At 39.6% G+C, this 19,641-nt stretch overlaps 1 protein-coding gene across 1 annotated transcript in view; it reads right to left on the bottom strand.

Annotated features, from left to right (window-relative positions):
• The window catches only part of CFAP54 (cilia and flagella associated protein 54), a gene marked incomplete at both ends in the record, with an annotated part of 116,936 nt that extends 101,530 nt beyond the window's left edge, over positions 1-15,406 (bottom strand). Inside the window, 5 exons of the mRNA XM_082010865.1 lie at positions 68-126; positions 1,921-2,092; positions 4,194-4,340; positions 9,874-9,979; positions 15,210-15,406. Of these exons, the coding sequence (XP_081866991.1) occupies positions 68-126; positions 1,921-2,092; positions 4,194-4,340; positions 9,874-9,979; positions 15,210-15,406 (681 nt within the window). The remainder of the gene's footprint in view (positions 1-67; positions 127-1,920; positions 2,093-4,193; positions 4,341-9,873; positions 9,980-15,209) is intronic.
• Positions 15,407-19,641: the final 4,235 nt, after the last annotated feature.

The following is a 19,641-nucleotide window of genomic DNA, read 5'->3' as shown; positions in this document are numbered from 1 at the left end:
TGCAAAATATTGGTGCATTTTCTAATCTTCTGTAAATTTTTCAATGTTTCTATTTATTTTGCCATACCTTAGCAGACTGACCTATCATCATCAAATGTCTGCATATGGTGTAAATATGAATAGTACCTGCAAAAATAAATTAAAATAAATAAAAACCAGGTAAGTTGTATAAACCTACATGAAATTTGTTATGCTAACCAACTGACACTTTTTCTTAATATCTGGGCTATTATTTCCACAGGCTGAAAAATAAACTACTGTTTTTTCTATGATGACTTTCAAATTAGAGAAGATTAAGCTATTAAATATTCTTGGGCAATATTAGCTTAAAAAATACCTCTACAATGAAGTAGTACAATAAAAGAAAAAAATCTTAAAAATGTACTGTATCAAATTTTTATTCAGGAACTGATAGAGAAAAAAATCTTATTTTTATCCCCAAATGTCAGTCTTTTTTTAAAAAAAATTACCTCTCCTCATAGACCATGATTCTTTTAGTCTGTCATGGCACTGTCCTGGCAGACAACACCACTACTATGCAATATTAAGTATGATAAGTGAAATGAAAGAGCATCAAAGTGACTTACAAATAAAATCCTGTCAAAAATTTACTTAATTTAGGCTATGTCACAAAATTGCTTTTCAAAAATCATCCCTAGAAGTATAAAAGACATTGCAGTTCTAGAGGGGGGGGAAAAAAAGGTCTATTCTTCTGTCTGTATGAATGTTCAGAAAGGGACAACTGTGGCAGCGGGAGACATCACAATGTCAATTGTCATAGCTAGAAGGGTGTTATTATCCCAATAAGCAAGAATGGAGCAAGCATTAGGAAGATTTCTTTTTATCAGTCAAATGTATAATGAGCCACAAAATCTAATGCCAGAAATTACAGAAAAATGCTCAGGAACTGGGGAAAATCTGAGTTATTGCCTACTTCTAATTATATTACATTATTGGCTAGGCTCAGTACAGAGACCTGTCACACACAGGTAGTGGGAATTAAGAATGGCTGGTGAGTATATTTTAATTTTAGTTCTTCTCCTTTAGAAAACCACATCTCAAAAGTAGGGACTGAGGGCAACGGCAGCCCCAGCAAAACAAAAGGATAAGAATTTTGATCAATTATAGCTCAGGGAAAATAAGTTTTCCAAAATTAAATTAAAAACACATTATCTCCTCAGTTAATTGCAACAATTGTCCATAGTATAACAAATTAATAATAGTCTTTTGACTTTTGACTAAATAACATTGCCTTTCACAGCAAAAATATACTGTTGTACTTGAAATAAAAATCTTGATACACCATTCTCTGTGTATCTACTTCAAAGAAATTCCCTTTTTCCCTGATTTTTTTTTCCTATTTCAAGCATTTATAAGTAGCATAGTAAAACCATATAGAGAGATTCAAATTATTAAATGTCATGTGGTATTTTTTAGAATAGTTTTACTATTAACTCTAGCCTTAAAGATCACTTTAAAAATACAAAGATGTAATGTCAGACAATAATTTTCTACTCTTAGATCTGCAATTGCCCTTTCAAAAAAAAAACCACCACCAAACCATACTCATTAACGCAAACATTTTATTGATAAAAAAAATCGAGGGCTTTTTTTAATCAGGGTTCATGCAAAAAATGCCCTTATTATGCTGTTAGATTTCATTTTATTAGTACAGTCTCACCACAGCTATGATGAAAAAGCTATTACTTTCACAACAGCCCACCTGAAAAAGGCATACTATGTAGAAACTTCTATTTTAAAATCTCTTATTTAAAAAAAAAAGATTACCAAAAACCCTACTGTGATCGAAGACTAACTAGAGATTATTCGTGACCCTTAGGTCAACCTTAAAGAATATGTATAAAGTTTCCCTCCACAGGTTTGCTTAGCAAAGAAATGTAAATGGAAAGCCTGAGGTACCATTGTAGATAAGCCAACACAAATTCTCCTGAGGTAGAGCCACTTGCATAGTGAGTCGTAATGAGGACAAGACATTGAAGCAAGTCTGCAGGGACTCTTGATTCTGGAGATTTCTGTCACTGCTGCAAACCATCTGATACATGCAAACATTTCTCTCTTGCAAAGCATGGAACTAAAACATATGGAAACATACATAAAATTAATATATATAGTTAAACTAGGTGTCAGTTTCACATCAGCAAAGTACAACAAAATGGCGAGTATGAAAAGATCAAGCATACCAGAAGAAAATCAGCATGACATTGAAATGAGCATTAGCATATGGAGAAAGTGCTAAAGCTTTAAAGTTGCTGTACCATTAGTCTTGAGTCAGTTTCCACTGTGTCACAGGATGAAAATGCACCTAGAGCACTAGGGCTGCTGAAAGGCGTGTAGGGAGAAAGCATGAATGAGGCATTAAACTGATATTCAAAGAATCTGGCTTTAATTCTTGGCTTCTCTGTATATTTCCTCTGTAAATTAAGGCAAGTCTTAACTTTTCTGCACTTTACTTCTCCATCTGTATCACAGATATCGTATTTCTCACTCTCATCCATTACTTTTCTCTTCTACAGATGCATTCTTCCTTCTCTTCCTTGTAACACCTAACATAATGTGATCTCAGTCTTGTCTGGAGTACAGTATCATCTGAACAAAGCAACATGTGAGAAAAGGAGCTAAGTAGGACACAGCCAGTCAGTACATATCAACCTCTCAGAAGCCTACTAAGCCAATAATATTTGAAATAATATTTTTTTTTGCAGTTAATTCACTGAAACTGGAAGTTTGAAGCTCTGGAACTCCATTTCTATGATTTCCTTAGTGTTATACCGAAAAACAAAACCTAGCCACAGAAACCTGGCTAAAAAATTTACATATAAAGCCTTTAAGACGTTATCATTTGACACATTATCATTATCCATTTCCAATTGTAGAGATCATTGTCAAACTAGATTCCATATGTGAAAATTTAGGGATGTCTCACTGTCTAAAGGCCAAATTACAGAACAGGCATTTTAGTATAGACTCGTGATAACATCTGGCACTATGATTACTTCAAGGTCTGGGCAGACATACAGAAAACAGGAGAAACCATCTCTGGAACTTCAAATTTATTTACAAAGCATTTTTTAAAAACCAAAATAAAATGGATTAACACAGTCTTTGATCACATTCTCTCTAGGAAGCTGAACTATGTTTGAAAAACAAAAAAATCATATAAAAAGATTCTCTCTTCTATCACTACAGCTGCTTCTAGCCTTTAAGCAAACTGCTTTTTTCTCCTCACTAAGCACCTATTTACAATCTAACTCCGACTAGAGGAATATGAATTTGATTAGCTCAATACACAGGAGATGCCTACAGTTTCATACACAGGAGATGCCTACAGTTTCCTTTTGTTGTTCTTGATCACAGAAAACATGCACTAATTTATTTTGAAATATCCACCACACACTGAAAAGAGAGCCTCTCAGCAAAGAACTGCTTAAGGTAAAATCTAACATGTTTTTAACATTCCCCCTATACCTGCTGAAGCACTTGCTTCCGTGGGTAACAAATGATAAATTGCAAGCCCCTACCTCGATAAGCAATTAACACAAAAGGATGCCAACATACTTTCAAGGTCACTCAGCTTCCCAGAGCTTAAAGCACTTACAAAACTATTCAGCACTCTGCCTCTTTTGTTCATAGTGAGCAAATAAGCTATTGATAGTAATACGATGATGATTTTTACTATGCCATGAGCTTTTTTTGCATGTAGCAATTTAGCACATTCATGGTAAAAATTACAGTACAATATTTTAATCCTCTTGCACTCTGCCCAGTTCTTAGATCACACCATACAGAAATTTCTACAACAATTTGCAGGACAGTTATCAAATTTTGCCCATATCCTGATTCTGACAATGATTAATAGCAACTATTTCAGGGCAAAAACTGCTGTAGACAGTTATGGAATAACCCATTCAGAGAAAATTGCCTTTTTAACATTAAATTGATAGTGGTTGGCTTATGCCAAAAAAGCATTAGCACTTATATCCTCTTAAAAATTTACACCAACTCTGGATGTTCATACATACAACTTAAATCTCTATCGAAAAAGTATTAAAGATTAGTTAATATTTAATTAATATGAAGTACATTTGTGGAGGATAAAATAAGCTACTTATTTGAATCTGGGAATGTCTTTGACAGAAAAAAAAAAACCCCTGAAAACCAGAAAAACAACCTACCGTAAGTGCTGCATTTTTGTCTCTGAAACCATTTGGAAAAAAGGTGGATTTAAATCGATGCACATCATCTATGATATTATCAAGGTTTACAGAAACAAACTGCTGAAGGTATCTTCCATAGCATTGTAGAAGTGCCAACTTATATTCCTGAAGAATAAATAATATGTTCTTTTTATAGTTTATATATATAATATTACATTTCTACTTCTATAAAACATGTTATTTTTTATCATCTTTACATAAAAAAGTATCAATGTGAAAGAGCTGCTGGAAGTAAAACACTAAAGTTTCATACAAACATTCAGAAATGTAATTTCTAATGTGAACACTCAGCATATGAAAGGTTGAAGTACTTAAGAGAAGGGCTTGTGATTTGGGAGTTTCTGTTTATTTTCATCATAAATATGACACCTCAGAGAACAACTGTAAAGTATGATCCTGGGCTAATGTAATAAACTCAAAGGGTTCCTGGAGTGCCCTGCAGCTTTGCAACAGTAATGATAATACTACACTTTTGAGTACTTATAATGTAGAACTTTATAAAAAGTATACAAACATCATCACTTCTCTCTTCCCTGTTTCCCTATGTCAAAGCCCTTTTTTTCATAAAAGCAGAGAGGAAGAGAAGAGCAAGAGTAAGATGCACCAAAAAAGAATGAAACAAATGACAACTGGAATTTACATATGGCCAAGAAGTCAGCTTTAATAGACCAGAAATTGCCACTGGGTCTTTAAGAACTGTTAACAAACAGGATGTTGAGCTTTATGTCTCATTCAAAATAGAGCTCCCCAGCAGCATGTTGAACCACGCTAACATCATGCTGAGACTATGGATCAGCTCTGACTCAGATGTGGAAGTGCCATTTACTGAATCACCTCCACCACTTCCTGCAGGAGAGATTATTTAGAGGTTTCTCTACCAACTTCACTACTTCTAGCACACACACACCAGTCATGATGAATTCTGGGGAAAAAAGTAACTAATATGTACTTGTAAAAATGGTCCTTCAATGTTTAGTCACAGAAAATTCAAAAGTATTTCCTTGCATGCATTTTTTTCAATATAAATGCATCCCACCACAGTAACACCCTGAATTTTTAATCATCTGAGGAGTCTAACTCACATGGCCCTATTGTCCTCTTTGCTGTGTGAAAGCAGCAGCCATACACAGAAACTTTTACTTTCCATGGACAGTGCTGGGCAGTTGGTCACTTGCGTAATCTAATACATAGATTCAGGCTGTGATAACTCTTAGAATCCAAAGTCATGCATCAGAATACCATGAGGCTAGCTACTGATATACAATAAAAGGTAATTTCTCTCACAAACAGTTTAAAATATATGTATATGAGCAGACATAACAAGTGGATACAGGCAGAGAGGGAGGGGAAAAAAATGAGTCAGTACTGATTAGTATGATGACTAATGGGCTAACTAATTTCCAGATACATAACATATTGCATTTAGGTGTGTCCTAAAAGATATATAGCAGACGTATAATAGGAAGGAATCTAAAGTGAGAAGGCATTAAAAAAATAGCAGGAGGACAGAAAGTTAAGTTGGTGCTTACCCATTGACTACTCATATTCAGTAATTCATTTTTAAAGACTACACTAAAGAATACATCATTAAGTATTATATAACATAAAGGCAGATTAAAAGTTAAAATTATCACCAGTAGTTTTCAACTAGGAGTCAAGAGGAGAACTTATGGAACAGGCTCTACGCCACCTATCACAGAACGTGATGTTACACCACATCCATCTTTCCAGTAATGCATTAAAATTTTTAACTAACACTGATCTCATGTTTTTTCTTTCTTTTTTTCACCAGGGAAAAAAAATGGATAGAATGAAAACTAAGTTTGTAAAGTCAAAGAAATGCACTTGAAAATGGAAGTTCCAAAGACAGCTCATTTCAAAGTTTTAGGTTGGCCAGCAAAACAACTTCTTCAGTGATATTCGTAACTTTACCTTTACTGTAGAAAACCACATTACACTAGAGGATTGAAGTTGCAAGCAGAAGTCTTTACTCAGAATTCAAGATTACTTTTAGGAAATGTAGGGCCAGGTCATTAAACACCTTGAACATAAGGACCAAATTACTACATTTGAGTTGTTCCATGGGAAGCCAATGAAAAGTACAGAGAGAAGGGTTTGGTGAGTTTGAAATAACCTTACTGAGTACTGAGTTCCCAAGCACTGAAAAGCTTCATGTAATATTCCAAGCAATTTCTAGGGCCCAGAAGCTATGAAAACTTGAGGAAAACATGAATATGGAGAAAACATGAATGGAATTGCCTAGGCAATGAAGGGGCTATTAACAAATGCAGTTATTCAAGCTTTCTTAAGAATTTCTGTGAGTATTTCCAAACCTACACTATGAACCTATACCTTCAAATATAATGGCTCCACAGTTACAGACTCTTTACATGCCTTCTTCAACCTACCAGTGACTGTTCAGCGCTGCTGAAGTTCAGCTTCAGCTTGTTGTTCTTTATTCAGGAGGCAGGACGCTTTTGCAGGATTCTTTAGGGCAGATGCAGTGAAGGATATCTAAGACTTTGTAACATCTGCGTAACACTCATACCTTTGCCCTGGTCTGCAGAAAAGTTCACCTAGTAGCCACATATATACACCTTCCATAAATAGCATAAATAGCATTTATCCTTGCTGGATTCCATAAGTGAAGGACATAATAAAGAAAGAAGAGTTTCACTGGATGTGTTCTTTCAAAAAACAGCCCCTCAACCTACCTCAATATATTTACAATTATGCCCTCTTCTAGGGGAAAAGAGGGAATCTAATCATGTCATATGCTGCAGAGAATATAAAAGGGTGAATATGGGTGACAATTGGCATTTAACTGCTTTTGTAATGCAAAAGTCAATAGTCTGTTCTTTAAAATTATTTTCAGTTTAAACACAATGTCAGTTATCTGTTTTTCTTTCCAGGGTGGGGGGAATTAAAATTTAATACTCCAATTCTGAAAAAAATACAAACTTGGTTTGACCTAATTTTTTATTCCCATTATGTTCAAAAATTAAGTAGAAGTTACATAAACCTTTCCAAAAGCATGGAAGAATTCTACTAATAAGTTATAGACTTTCACTGACTTTTGTGCTATAAATACAATTTTTCTATTACAATCAACTTTTTAGAAGACTAATATCAAAAACCTGTGTCTGAAATAGGCCTGAGAGACTGCAGGACATAGTTAAAACTTATACTTGACTGTTTCATAACACAGACAGACTAAATAGCCACTGCTTTAAGCTAGGAAAGTATTATTAACCAAACAAATATCTTCTATAATATGTTTGTGGAAAAAAGTAGAAAAATCTAATGATGAATCATTACAAACACAAATCACATTAAGCAGATAGCATCTATTTAGGAGCTGTCCCTTACTCTAAATTATGTTAATTCTCTACAAACTTTAAGTGTACTCTCTTAAGCAACTTTTCAAACCTTTATAATAAATTAACCTGTAATTCTGTAATACTTCAGTATTTCTCCTTCATAACTGTATCACTCAGGACCACAAACCCTTCTTCAGTCCTAAAAGGAATGACTTGCAACTAGCTTTCAGCCGTACATCTTTGAGCTCCTTCTGAGTGTTGTTTAGTAATTATCCTTGAAAGCCCCAGATTTTACAACATGATCTTCTGACACAAATATCACTGAGGTAATAAGTGGCACACCATTGAGGGCTTTTTCTCCCAGCAGACACAAAGGACAAATATTATATAAGAATATAATATAAAACCAGCCTTATTGAGTCAGACCAATAGTTACTAGCCTGGTATCCCATTTCCAACAGTAGCCAGTAACAGATGACTAGGTAAGAGAATAAAAGTAGACATCATGTAGTGAAACATCCCCCAACTACACTCAAAGTCTTCAACAATCTAGCTCCTGAATCTTTTTTAGTTGTGATTTAACTTTTTTGAGGAGACCAGAAGTGCACACAGAATTCAAGATGCAGGAGCATCATTGATCGATATCATCAATCATTTTCCTGCTTGACCAACCTGATCTCCTTCTATGACCAGGTGACACACCTAGTGGATGAGGCTGTGGATGTTGTCTACCTGGACTTCAGTAAAGCCTTTGACAGCGTCTCCCACAGCACTCTCCTGGAGAAACTGGCGGCTCATGGCTTAGACAGGTTTACTCTTCACTGGGTAAAGAACTGGCTGGATGGCCAAGCTCAGAGAGTCATGGTGAATGGAGTTAAATCCAGTTGGCGGCCGGTCACAAGAGGTACTCCCCAGGGCTCGGTTCTGGGAACCGTCTTCTTCGATATCTTTATCAATGATCTGGATGAGGGGATTGAGTGCTCCCTCAGTACGTTTGCAGATGACATTGGGTGGGAGTGTTGATCTGCTGGAGGGCAGGAGGGCTCTGCAGAGAGATCTGGACAGGCTGGATCCATGGGCTGAGGTCAACTGTATGAGGTTTAATAAGGCCAAGTGCCGGGTCCTGCACTTCAGTCACAACAACCCCATGCAACGCTACAGGCTTGGGGAGGAGTGGCTGGAGAGCTGCCCAGCGGAAAAGGACCTGGGGGTCCTGGTTGACAGCCGACTGAATATGAGCCAGCAGTGTGCCTGGGTGGCCAAGAAGGCCAACAGTGTGCTAGCTGGTATCAGAAACAGCATGGCCAGCAGGAATAGGGAAGTGATTTGTACCCTTGTATCCGGCACTGGTGTGGCCACACCTCAAATACTGTGTTCAGTTTTGGGCCCCTCACTACAAGAAGGATGCTGAGGTGCTCGAGCATGTCCAGAGAAGGGCAACAAAGCTGGTGAGGGGTCTGGAGCACGTGTCTTATGAGGAGCAGCTGAGGGAACTGGGGTTGTCCAGTCTGGGGAAGATGAGGCTGAGAGGAGACCTTATCGCTCTCTACAACTACCTGAAAGGGGGTTGTGGTGAAGTGGGTGTTGGTTTCTTCTCCCAAGTAACAAGTGATAGGATGAGAGGAAATGGCCTCAAGTTGCACCAGGGGAGGTTTAGACTAGATATTAGGAAAAATTTCTTTATGGAGAGAGTGGTCAAGCATTGGAACAGGCTGCCCAGGGAGGTGGTGGAGTCACCATCACTGGAAGTGTTCAAAAAACATGTAGACGTGGCACTTGAGGATATGGTTTAGTGGGCATGGTGGTGTTGGGTTGATGGCTGGACTTGATGATCTTAAAGGTCTTTTCCAACCTTAATGATTCTGCGATTCTGTGATACATATAGTTGTATAATGTGTAATTCCACTCTGGTTTTTGTTCTCTGTTCCTCTTCTGACAATTCTTTACATTCATGTTTGTTTAACTGAGCATTGAGTTGACATTTCAGTGGAACAAACCACCACTGCTCTATCATTGTCCATCTGTATTTAAGCAGTACTTACTGTACTCTACTGTGCTGAAACTTCAAACAAATATTAAAGAAAGATTCTGGGGTGTTTAAAATGCAATGGGTGCATAAAAATACAGATACAGAAAATGTATCAAAAAATCATTTTTACAATAATAAGTAAGAGATACAAACCACCAACTCTCACTGGAATTATTTTGTAAAAGTTTTTGCTACTTTCTAAGTAGCTTCCAGTAAAAAATTAAAGTACCATAGAAACATAATGAAACAAAGACTGTGACTGAGCCTTTTCTATTTTCATATGACTTACTTTGATCTGAACAAGGGAATCACCAACTTTCAGAAGTTTTTCATTGTAATACCACTCTGGCAGTCGAGGCTTGTATTTGATCCAAATATTAAACAAAGTATTTGCTCTAAAAAACATACAGGAGAAAAGGTTTCAGATTAAACTGGCAGTAGGCCTGTCATAACAAGTAAACAAATTAGAAAACCTTCAAATTGTGAAATTCCTTTCTTCCAGATCTATTTGAACGTCTACATATTTCAAAACAAGTGATCATTAAAACTGAATTTAACGGGCAGCCAAGGACACTTTTGGTTTTCCTTTCTGTCACCAGTCTTTATCACACATTTAAAATAGGATTAATTTTATCCTGTGTAAATTCTTATTAAAATGTCTTAGTATTAATCCCCTTGCATTGTTCAAACATGGTCACAAGTGGAAAATCTGTACCACCTTTCAGCTAGTATTTGAGAGGTTCTCTTTGAACAAACAATTTGATATTTTAACGAAACTCAATGAATTACAGCTCACAGCAATTACTGGACTGGAAACTACAAATGCTAAGAGCAGGAAAAAAGATCCCAAAATAACAATGCAGATGGTGGCAAACTTGGGAACTGGTAGCCATGAAATAAACCATATATATTAGAGCTATGGTACATAGAGCTATAGAATTCACAGTATATAGAGCTATACCATGAATCACAAAAGAAGTCATTAGAAAGCCTCTAGCACGAGCTGCATTTGGCATGAAATCTTCAGGAATTTTAAATCATAAAGGGTAGGATTCAGAGAGAAGCAAATTACACATCCGTTAAAATAGAAAGCATTTTATGGAAATAGTTGCAATGCCCTTCTGTTGCCTCTGCCTGTTATTCTAGCCACAGTTGTCATCCAGGATGACTTTGTGTAACAAATCACTTGGCTGAACCAGCAAGCCTCCCATAAACGGTAACTGGCTCTAAGCAGTTTGCCTCCTCTACAGACAAACTGACTACATCATGATAGTCCCTACTGACTGCTGTTTGATGGGCTAGTGCCCTCACGTGTACAACTTTCCCACCCTAGACTTCTTTAAGGAAGCTATATTCACACTGAAAAACAATAATTGATCAGACAGAGTGATAATAAGCACAGGGATTTTTCAGAAAAGAATCCTGTTACCGAATTATTAATAGTATTGACAGTGTTCACAGTGCCAGGCATCTCTTATTCTCTTAACAAATCACTTGTACAGAAACCACAGCAAAAAGTGCCTTGTGAAACTAGAACAGCTAAATTATTCATAGGTAGCAATTTATGAGGAACGAAAACAACTGAAGAGAGAGGAATTAATGTTTGAAAATAACCTTCTCGACGAATTCTCACAGGTAAACCTTATGCTTGCTAGTGTGAGGTAGCTGGAACTTTTCAATCTCTGAAGGCAGTGATGGTAGACTAGAATGTAAGACACTTTCTTAAACTGTTTTCTGACATTCAGGAACTTGGAGACCATTCTCACAGTCTCCCAGACAGTTCTCCATTTCAGCTTATAAGAAGACTCCCAATAAAAAAACCACAATAAGTAACATAATTTTTTCCACACAGAAAGCTGTGAGCCACCTTCATATTTCAAGGTGAAACAGATGGCTGTATGAGAAACCTGTCAAAATGATCTTTACACCAAGAAATTACAACAATCATAATCCCTTTTTTTCTAAAAGCATCATCTCAGCACAATTCTCAGTTCTTGAAAGTAAGCAGCAAAGAAGTAGGACATTCTAGAGTTGTATCCTAAAGGAAAAACGCAGTAACAACACAAACTAGGCCAAAAGCAACAATCTGAGTAAAATGTTCTAAGGCATTATGTTTTTAAAGGAAACCATAGCCTAGTCTAATGAAGACCACCTTCCAAATGGGGAATGAGTCTCTCCCGGTCCATCCATAAGCAATTAACAGCCTGGGTGGCTACTGACTTCTTATACTGAGAGAACCATCACACTCCAGTTAGTAGGTATAAATCTGCAAAGAGGCCCCAAAGCAAAGTAATCTGTCAGGCATCTGAGCAGAGTTCCCTTGGACTATCAAAGGAAGAAGCTTAGGAAAAGAACTCCAGAGTCCAAGTCATTTAATGGATACTACTGGGGCGGGGAGGGAGAAAGAAGAGGGGGGAAAAAGGTAATTATCAGGTTGTAAGGCTGTAAAGTAACTGACAGTAAGAATGACTGCAGATAAAGCTCTGGAAGGTGAGACTAATAAACTTTAAGACTGATCAGCTGGAAAGACTCCAGTGAAGATCATCTTCATTTCTTGTTTTGAATGACCATATTAACACACGAGATTATTAGATATACTAAACGAGTAACAAATCAGTAATAAACTAGTTTAATAAAGTAGTGATAAATCTGACTAGACTTTCAACTTCAGTGGGAAGATTAAGGTAAACTGTATCTGCCACAATGATATGACTAACTACAAGTGAGTTCATGACACAAGAATGTTTCTTTGACACAGACAAAGGAGGAGAGTGAGACACTTCCCAAACAGCTCATCAGCCTTTCCTTTAAACAGGCTGTAGGACACCAGAATAACAAGTTAAGCAAGTGAATTCTTAAAAAAATACTCAGCTGTTTGAGATCAGAGGTGAAGTTTCTTTATTTCCAACCACTCTATGAATAACAAAAAAAATTTCCGTAAGGTGAATCCATAGTAGCATGCACAGGGTAAGGCCCACATGGCTATACTTCTGGGCCAAAAGTCTTTACTACAGGTAGTAAATGATCTCTGACACTGATCAAAAGATGTCTTATTAAATAAGGGTGGCTAAGCCACACAACATGAGATAAAATCAGTTGTTCAAGGTAATCCTTTGATGGCCCTGTTGCCAAGAGAAATGGCATAAAACAACTTCTCATTTAGCTGAGGGAAAAATACGTTTGATTGCTACTTTCTGATGGAAAATATTCATTATTCCAGTACAGGGCAGATCCTCAGTAATTTTTGTTTCTTACATTAGAACATTGTAAGTGCCTAAATTATGGCCTTACTGTTGACTTATCAACACCAAAGGCTGACAGCATTGGAGGAATGAAGCTGACAATTTTATTTTTCTAAACTGAACATACTCGCCACGTGAAAGCTGCTTTTCCTGCTCCTTGAATAAGAACACTTTGATCTCAACCCATGCCAGGAAAAGTAGCTTGACAAATGACACAGCAAGAAGTCTTTAGAGCATTTAGGAAAGCATCTGTAATAGCCATCACCTTCAGAAATTATTAGGAACAACTACACTAAGGCTGATTCTGCAAGGAGCACAAGCTCCAATGTTGAGTTATCAAACAATAAGAGGCAAGGGAGAAACAGCCCTGAAATTTCACAATCACAAATAAATACTCATGACTTTGCTAGCTGCCTGAACATATGCTAATAATCAGAATTCCAGTCTTCTACCTCTGTACTGCCCCTATACAAATGACGAATGCCAGAGGATGCAGAGCTACTGGGAGCTTCATGTTACACAATGTTCTCAATGCCCTGGAATTTTGGTATGGTTCATCACTACCAGTGGCTTCTGGGATCAAGACCCAGGTAGCATTAGTTCTCATCTCCATGATGAATGCTGCAGGATTCTTTGGATGAGAAAATGCTCTCATGCCAACCAAGTTATGTGTGGACATGGGTCACATCTACAAAATACTAGTTGGAAGAAGACAGAGTGTACTCAGATCAAAGTATTCCAGAGGGTAAAGAAAGGCCTGGAGACACTGTTCACAAAAACTTGGCATGACATTGCAAACAGATCAGATTCAGCATACCAAACTCCCAACCAGAAGATATGATGAATGTGTAGAAGATACAATGAATGTGTTTATTATCAGCAATTTTGGTGGTGTCTGAAGCAACTGAGTGGCGTTCCTTCTTCTAAGGCACCTAGAGGCGATAACTTTCAAAGTAAAAATACAGATCAGCTAAAGCAAAAAAAGGTCTGAAGCTACAGAAAGGCTTTAAAATACCAAAGCACTGAAATCAGCTGCTGAAGCAATATAAAAAGCCAGCATATTGAGATTCAAAACAGTAGAGGCAAAAGCCTGGAGACTTACACCTACATGATAGACCTAGGCCTAGACCTGACAATGCACACACCACATAAACAAATTAGAAAGCCACATAGCTTAGAAAAGGAAAGATCTCCAGTGCAGACAAATTCCAGGCTGCAGAATGTGAGTACCTCTGAAAACGTACAAAGCTCCTTTACAGAAGGGTCATTTGTGGACTACATCTAGGAGAGCGAAATACGTAAGGGTAGAAGCTGCACCTAAGTGATAAGCTAACCACCCTGTAACCTAACTCCTGTGCTGTTTTTGAATGAAATTTTGATAACCTGGGAAACTTTCATTTTTTATGTTAAAGACATGTAAATTTAGAATAGAACACTGCTCAGATAATAATAATAGAAAATCATTTACCTTAAAAAGAAGCAGTTGAATGCCTATCTCATAATGTACCTAAATGCAGTTGGGACAGCTACATGAGAAATGCACAGTCTATAAAAGACATATGCATGCACTATGAATCATACACTGATTCCAGTTGCTCTATTTTAACTGCATTACAAAATCTAGATTTATGCATACCCACAGCTATGCATGTATGCGAGCAAACAAATATGCACAATTATACTTGCCATATGCTCTCCCTGCATCTATGTGTATAAAAATATACCAATGTAGACACAGACATATGCACAAAAAGCGCTGTGTGGTGTTATCCTCATGTAGCCCTACTGTGAGCGCATCTTTTAAAGGCACGTACGCGCCCACAAGTATTCACCCTCGCAAGCAGTAGCACATGCGGGTGGGCTGCCTGTTGCTCCAGTGCTGTGAAGGGATTTTCCTACCAGAAAGCTCAGGCAGCTACGACACAGCTAACAGTGGTGCTGCCAACTGCCACAACACCTTGTGCTTTCTCCCTAAGGCATTAACTTCTAGGAAGTGCTGAAAAAGGAGGTGTTCAGATTTTGGAGGGGCTTTAATTTAAAAAAAAAAAGGAAAAAGGATTGGTGGTGTTTGGCACGCTGCTGGAGGTGCTGACCCATGAAAACAACCTCCTGCCGAGCTCCCTGGCCTGTGGGATGCGGCATGAGGAGGTAGGCGGGAAGGGCTGAGAAGGGCACCGCGGCGGTGCTGGGCGGGCCGGGAAGGGCAGGCCGAGAGCCGCGGGGCGGCGGCACGGAAAGGCCCCGTGGGGCGGCCGAGGGCATGGGGCTGGTGGGGGAGGAGGGGGGCTTGAGGCAGGGGCAGGCGGTAACGGTATGGGGCTCCCGGAGCGGGTGGCGACGCAAGTAGGGGGGACGGCAAGTAGGCGGCGGCGCAAGCCCCTACCCGCGGCGGTGCAGGTCGTGCGGCTGCAGCTTGTCCTCTCCCGCGCCTCCCAGCCGCCGCAGGAAGCCCAGGACGTCCCGCAGCTCGGCCTCAAAGCTGTCTACCACCGGGTTGCCCGGCGCCACGGCCCCGAAAAAACCGGCCGGAGGGGGTTGCGGGACCGAGGCGGGGAGCGGCCGCCCGACGGGCTCCGCCATGCTCCGGCCCGGCCGCGGCGGGAACGCGCCGATGTCACCAGGCAACGGCCCCGCGGCCGCCACGGAGGCCCCTGCGGCTGGGCGGTGGCGCCGACACCGCCCCGCTGCAGGAAGGGGCGGTGGAGGGATGAAATCTGCCCTCACCCCGTGGGGAGGTGCTCTGCGGCTCGGGGGTCGGGTTGTAGCCCCCGGGGCCGAGCGAGGGGTCTCGCACAGCCGGAGGGGTACGAGCCACGAGCCCTGGCACCTTGCTCCAGCAGGTGAGAGTCTTTCTCTCTCTCTGAGGCTACGTACTGCCAAGAGGCTGTTGAAGCCTCACGGGCACCATGCGCCATGAGGACCATTGCTAGCAAAAGCCGTTGCAGTGTTGAGATTGATTGCCGTGTGAAGGCTGCTAGAGGAAGCTTGGACAAGGCCAGGAGGTCTCTTATGGGACGTTTCACCAGGGATGTTGTTTTCGACTTACTGATTGTATCACTGAGCAGGCCTACTGCATGACTACAGATGAAAGAAGTAAGCATGCTAATCCTCTAAACAGTTCTATCTGTCTACTAAAAAAATGGCAAACTAGGAAACAACCAGGCCATATGTATCAACATTCTAGGAGGCGGCCATAGCAATCTATGTGTTTTCAAGCTCTTTATAGGTATTATGGTAAAGGGGTTTTGGGAGGGAAAGCAAGCAGCTACATTGCCATGTTAGTTGTCATGATGAGCGTAAGGGACAGCTTAATTGAAAACATGAACGCTTAGGTATGTGGTGAGTGAGCAATGAACCTCAGCAGCCAGGGCCAGTTGGAGGCAGTTTCTTGACATTGACTGGAAAAGGATCAATAGGGAGGGGTAAACTAATGAAGGATCTGAAAAGTGCATCCAAGTAACTCATAGTTTATAGTAAAGGAACTATGCTTTGAACGACCGGAGAGATGCAGCATCGGCACGCTGAATGAGGGGAACCAGAAAATACTGCGTTAGCCAGGCCAGAGACATGATGTGGGAATCATTTAGATACTATGGGGAATATGTATAATTTTGAATTAATTTATGACTAATGTGACTGACTCATTTTACACACTGATTTTTTATGGTTACCTGCTGGGAATTGTGTGGATGCATCACCCAACAGGTATTTTATGACTAAGGGAAAGTGTCATCAGGAATCCTTACAAGATAAATTCATATGCATGGAGTTAATTCCAGCAACAATGGCTATACATTTAGGTGGAGCAAATGGCTGAGTGCAAGAGGGAGTGGGTTCCTCAGATTTCTGTGGAAGCAGTAGAAAACGAAGCCTGCAATGAAAAGATATGGCGCAAAGGTGTTGATGCTGGGGTTTAGAAATCACTGGATACAGAGACAAATTTTACCAGACAACTGAAATGTGAGAACTTCGCTTGGAGAGCAATTACTGCTACATTTAAAGATTTTGTCTGTGCTTTGCCATGCTAACCGAAGAGCTTCCTGTGATGGATTCCAGATGACTAATAAACACTGGCCTCTTGTGAAAGGCGGCTTGTGCCACTGTGAGTACTGCTGGCGCAATCCGTTTCAAGTCCCTACGAAGATCTGAGCTAGTTTGCTTCACTAGATGGTGCTGTATCCCAAAGGGCTGACCTTCACATTCACGGGGAGGCAAGAGATGTGCTCTTAAAGCAGCACTGCCCAGAAGCTTCAAGGGGAACTTGAGAGACTAGAAACGAGACTGCTGAATAAAACTTTGCATATTTCTAATATTTGGCTAGCAGATGATGGACTGAATGTAACTCAGCAGTCTAAATTAGTGTTTCGTCCATAGAAACAAACTGAGTCAAAGAAAACAGTAAGAGAAAGGGAGTATAGCCATTTCCCAAAGGGGAAGATTACAGAACTATGTAAAGATAAAGCTTTAACCACTGGGAGGTTAACCAGGGTGTAGGTGATCAGCCAGCTCATGAAGAATGTTCAGTCTAAAATTCCTGGGTCAAAGCTCGACAGGATCTAAGTATACACTCTCTCCTAGGTGGAGGTTTAGTGTAAGGAGGCCAGTTCTGACCCTCTCAGCACCCAGGGTGGAAAGTCATGGGGAATCATAGCAAGGAACTACACCGCAGCAAGCATGATGGCATGTATGTTATTTCATTTTGGATGCTTACAATATTGATTCTTATTTTACTGTTCTGGAGCAGACTCAGTAGTCTCCATCTAACTTTTAATGGGTAGAACATTTAATGGGTCCAAAAGCCAAAAAGGCTTATAGTTAAAGGAATAGAACTTTTTAACTTGAGAAAGGTTATAGATTCTTCAGAAGCCTACAGCATGCATAATCTGATGTTTACAGAGAAAAGCTTGGTATGTACAAAACAGTAAGAGAGTGATGGCTATTGAAGTTGCAACCATGATAAGAGAATTTCCTCAAAAAATGGAGGATACTTATCAGTACTTGTATGACTTGGAAAGTTTATAGTGATTCTTTGAATTACATATGTCCCTACACCCTAAAAAATGTGATTAGTTGATTGGAAGACTAATGATTTATTCATAATTGGTAGGTGAACATTTAGATAGTAATCTAAATTACAGTAAAATTAGGGAGCAAGTAGGTGAGATTATGGAGACTTGGCACAGACAGGATCCCAAGAAATGCAATTTAGGTAAATCCATTGACCCAAGCAGAGAGGTCATAGCAACCAGTGATTTAATACCACCAGGTCAGATATGAGGAAGCTGCCTCAGCAATAGAAGGACCCACAAAGAGTTAACTTAGTGAAAATCCATATAGGAAGTGTCTGCTCTCATGGCTATAGGGCCAAGAGTATGCTTGAGTCAGAAAGGGGAAAAACTTTGCTGCCACATCATCAAGCTGGTTGCTTACTTCTCATCGGTCAGTTCCACTTGTGGGAACAGCAGTGGTTTACTAAGAGCAAACAAAGGGGGGAAACACTGTATGATCACAGCAGAGTTGGGCAGGAAGAGTGTCCAGTGGCATCAGTGTCCAGTGGCATCAGGGTACAGGGCCTGAGTACATCAACTGAAGTTTGTTTCCTATGAGTAATTCTGAGATGCATGTTCAGATCCCTTCCTAAGATGCTTGTAGCAAATGCACACCTGAATTTTGGTGCCTACAGATTTTGCTATTTGATATTCAGAGACAGACGCAGTCATGGATGCTGTATTACCAGACTTCTGCAGGGTAACTTGACAGTCCCCAGAGACGAAAGACCTAAATTTATGTCATCTCTTCCGTAATGCTTTTAGGAAAAAAGTCTGAGTTGAAGTCATTCTGGGACATCGCTTAGCATTTTTAGGCTGATAGGCTAAAGAAAATGCGGGACTTTAAAATAATTTTTAACGTATTTATGGACTAGCATATTCATAACTGGGACATGCATTTACTCTAGTTGTGGTATGCCTGTCTAGTCTTAAGTGCCAGTGAGAATCTGGTTCTCCCCCTTTGAGTGAGAGTGTGTTGTTAGGTTTAAAACCAGAAGTAATTCTAGAGAAAGAAGCAGTGGCAGGTATGTGCTGATTCCTACGGTGAAATGCAGTTTGTGTTAGGCAAGGAAAGCATTGTCAAGGACCAATAGAAACAAAATGTCTTATACGACAATACAGCATTTGCTATTCACACGGTGTAGGGGAATCGAATATGATGCAAAAAAATAGCTCTAAGCTGGCAGATAGAAGTCATTAAAAAGCCCCCACATAGCTGGAAGAGGTGAACTAAGTTGCCAAATGCCAGGAGTATACTTTATATATGTGATGAAAGTTGTCCAATGGACGGAGAAAAAGGAAGAACTTGTACTAAGACGCCAACCACTTGCTGGAATCAATGGACCTTTCAAATAACTAAATGTACGGGAAGCAGAGAGGCATGCAGCAAATGTGCATGCAAGTTTATTGCTATCAAAATATGTGGCACTTGTCTATATTTAAAACTGATGAGATAGATGTGGGAATACAGGGCTTTTAGGGGCAGCTATGAGGGATTATACTGTCATTATTTCCTTCCTAACCTTTGCCCTTCGTGTTTTAAGGCTGTTTGGTAGAGCTGCATGTGGCTTACTAATAGTGAGTGTCTTTAGCCCTCAGATGCCATCCTAAAATCCTCCTTTACATTTCAAACAGAATTCATGGATTCCAAACCTTATAAGGGCTACCTGCTGCCTTTCAATGGAGAAGTTAGTAAGGAGATGAGAGATACACTGTCATGTTTTGATAGCATTTGTATTTTTTGCTGTACTGTGAAGAAATATGTCC

The sequence above is a fragment of the Phaethon aethereus genome, assembly GCF_964289735.1.
Source record: "Phaethon aethereus genome assembly, chromosome: 1".
Lineage (NCBI taxonomy): Eukaryota > Metazoa > Chordata > Aves > Phaethontiformes > Phaethontidae > Phaethon > Phaethon aethereus.
Note: the sequence above shows the minus strand (reverse complement) of the source record. Positions and strands in the feature narration are given on the sequence as shown.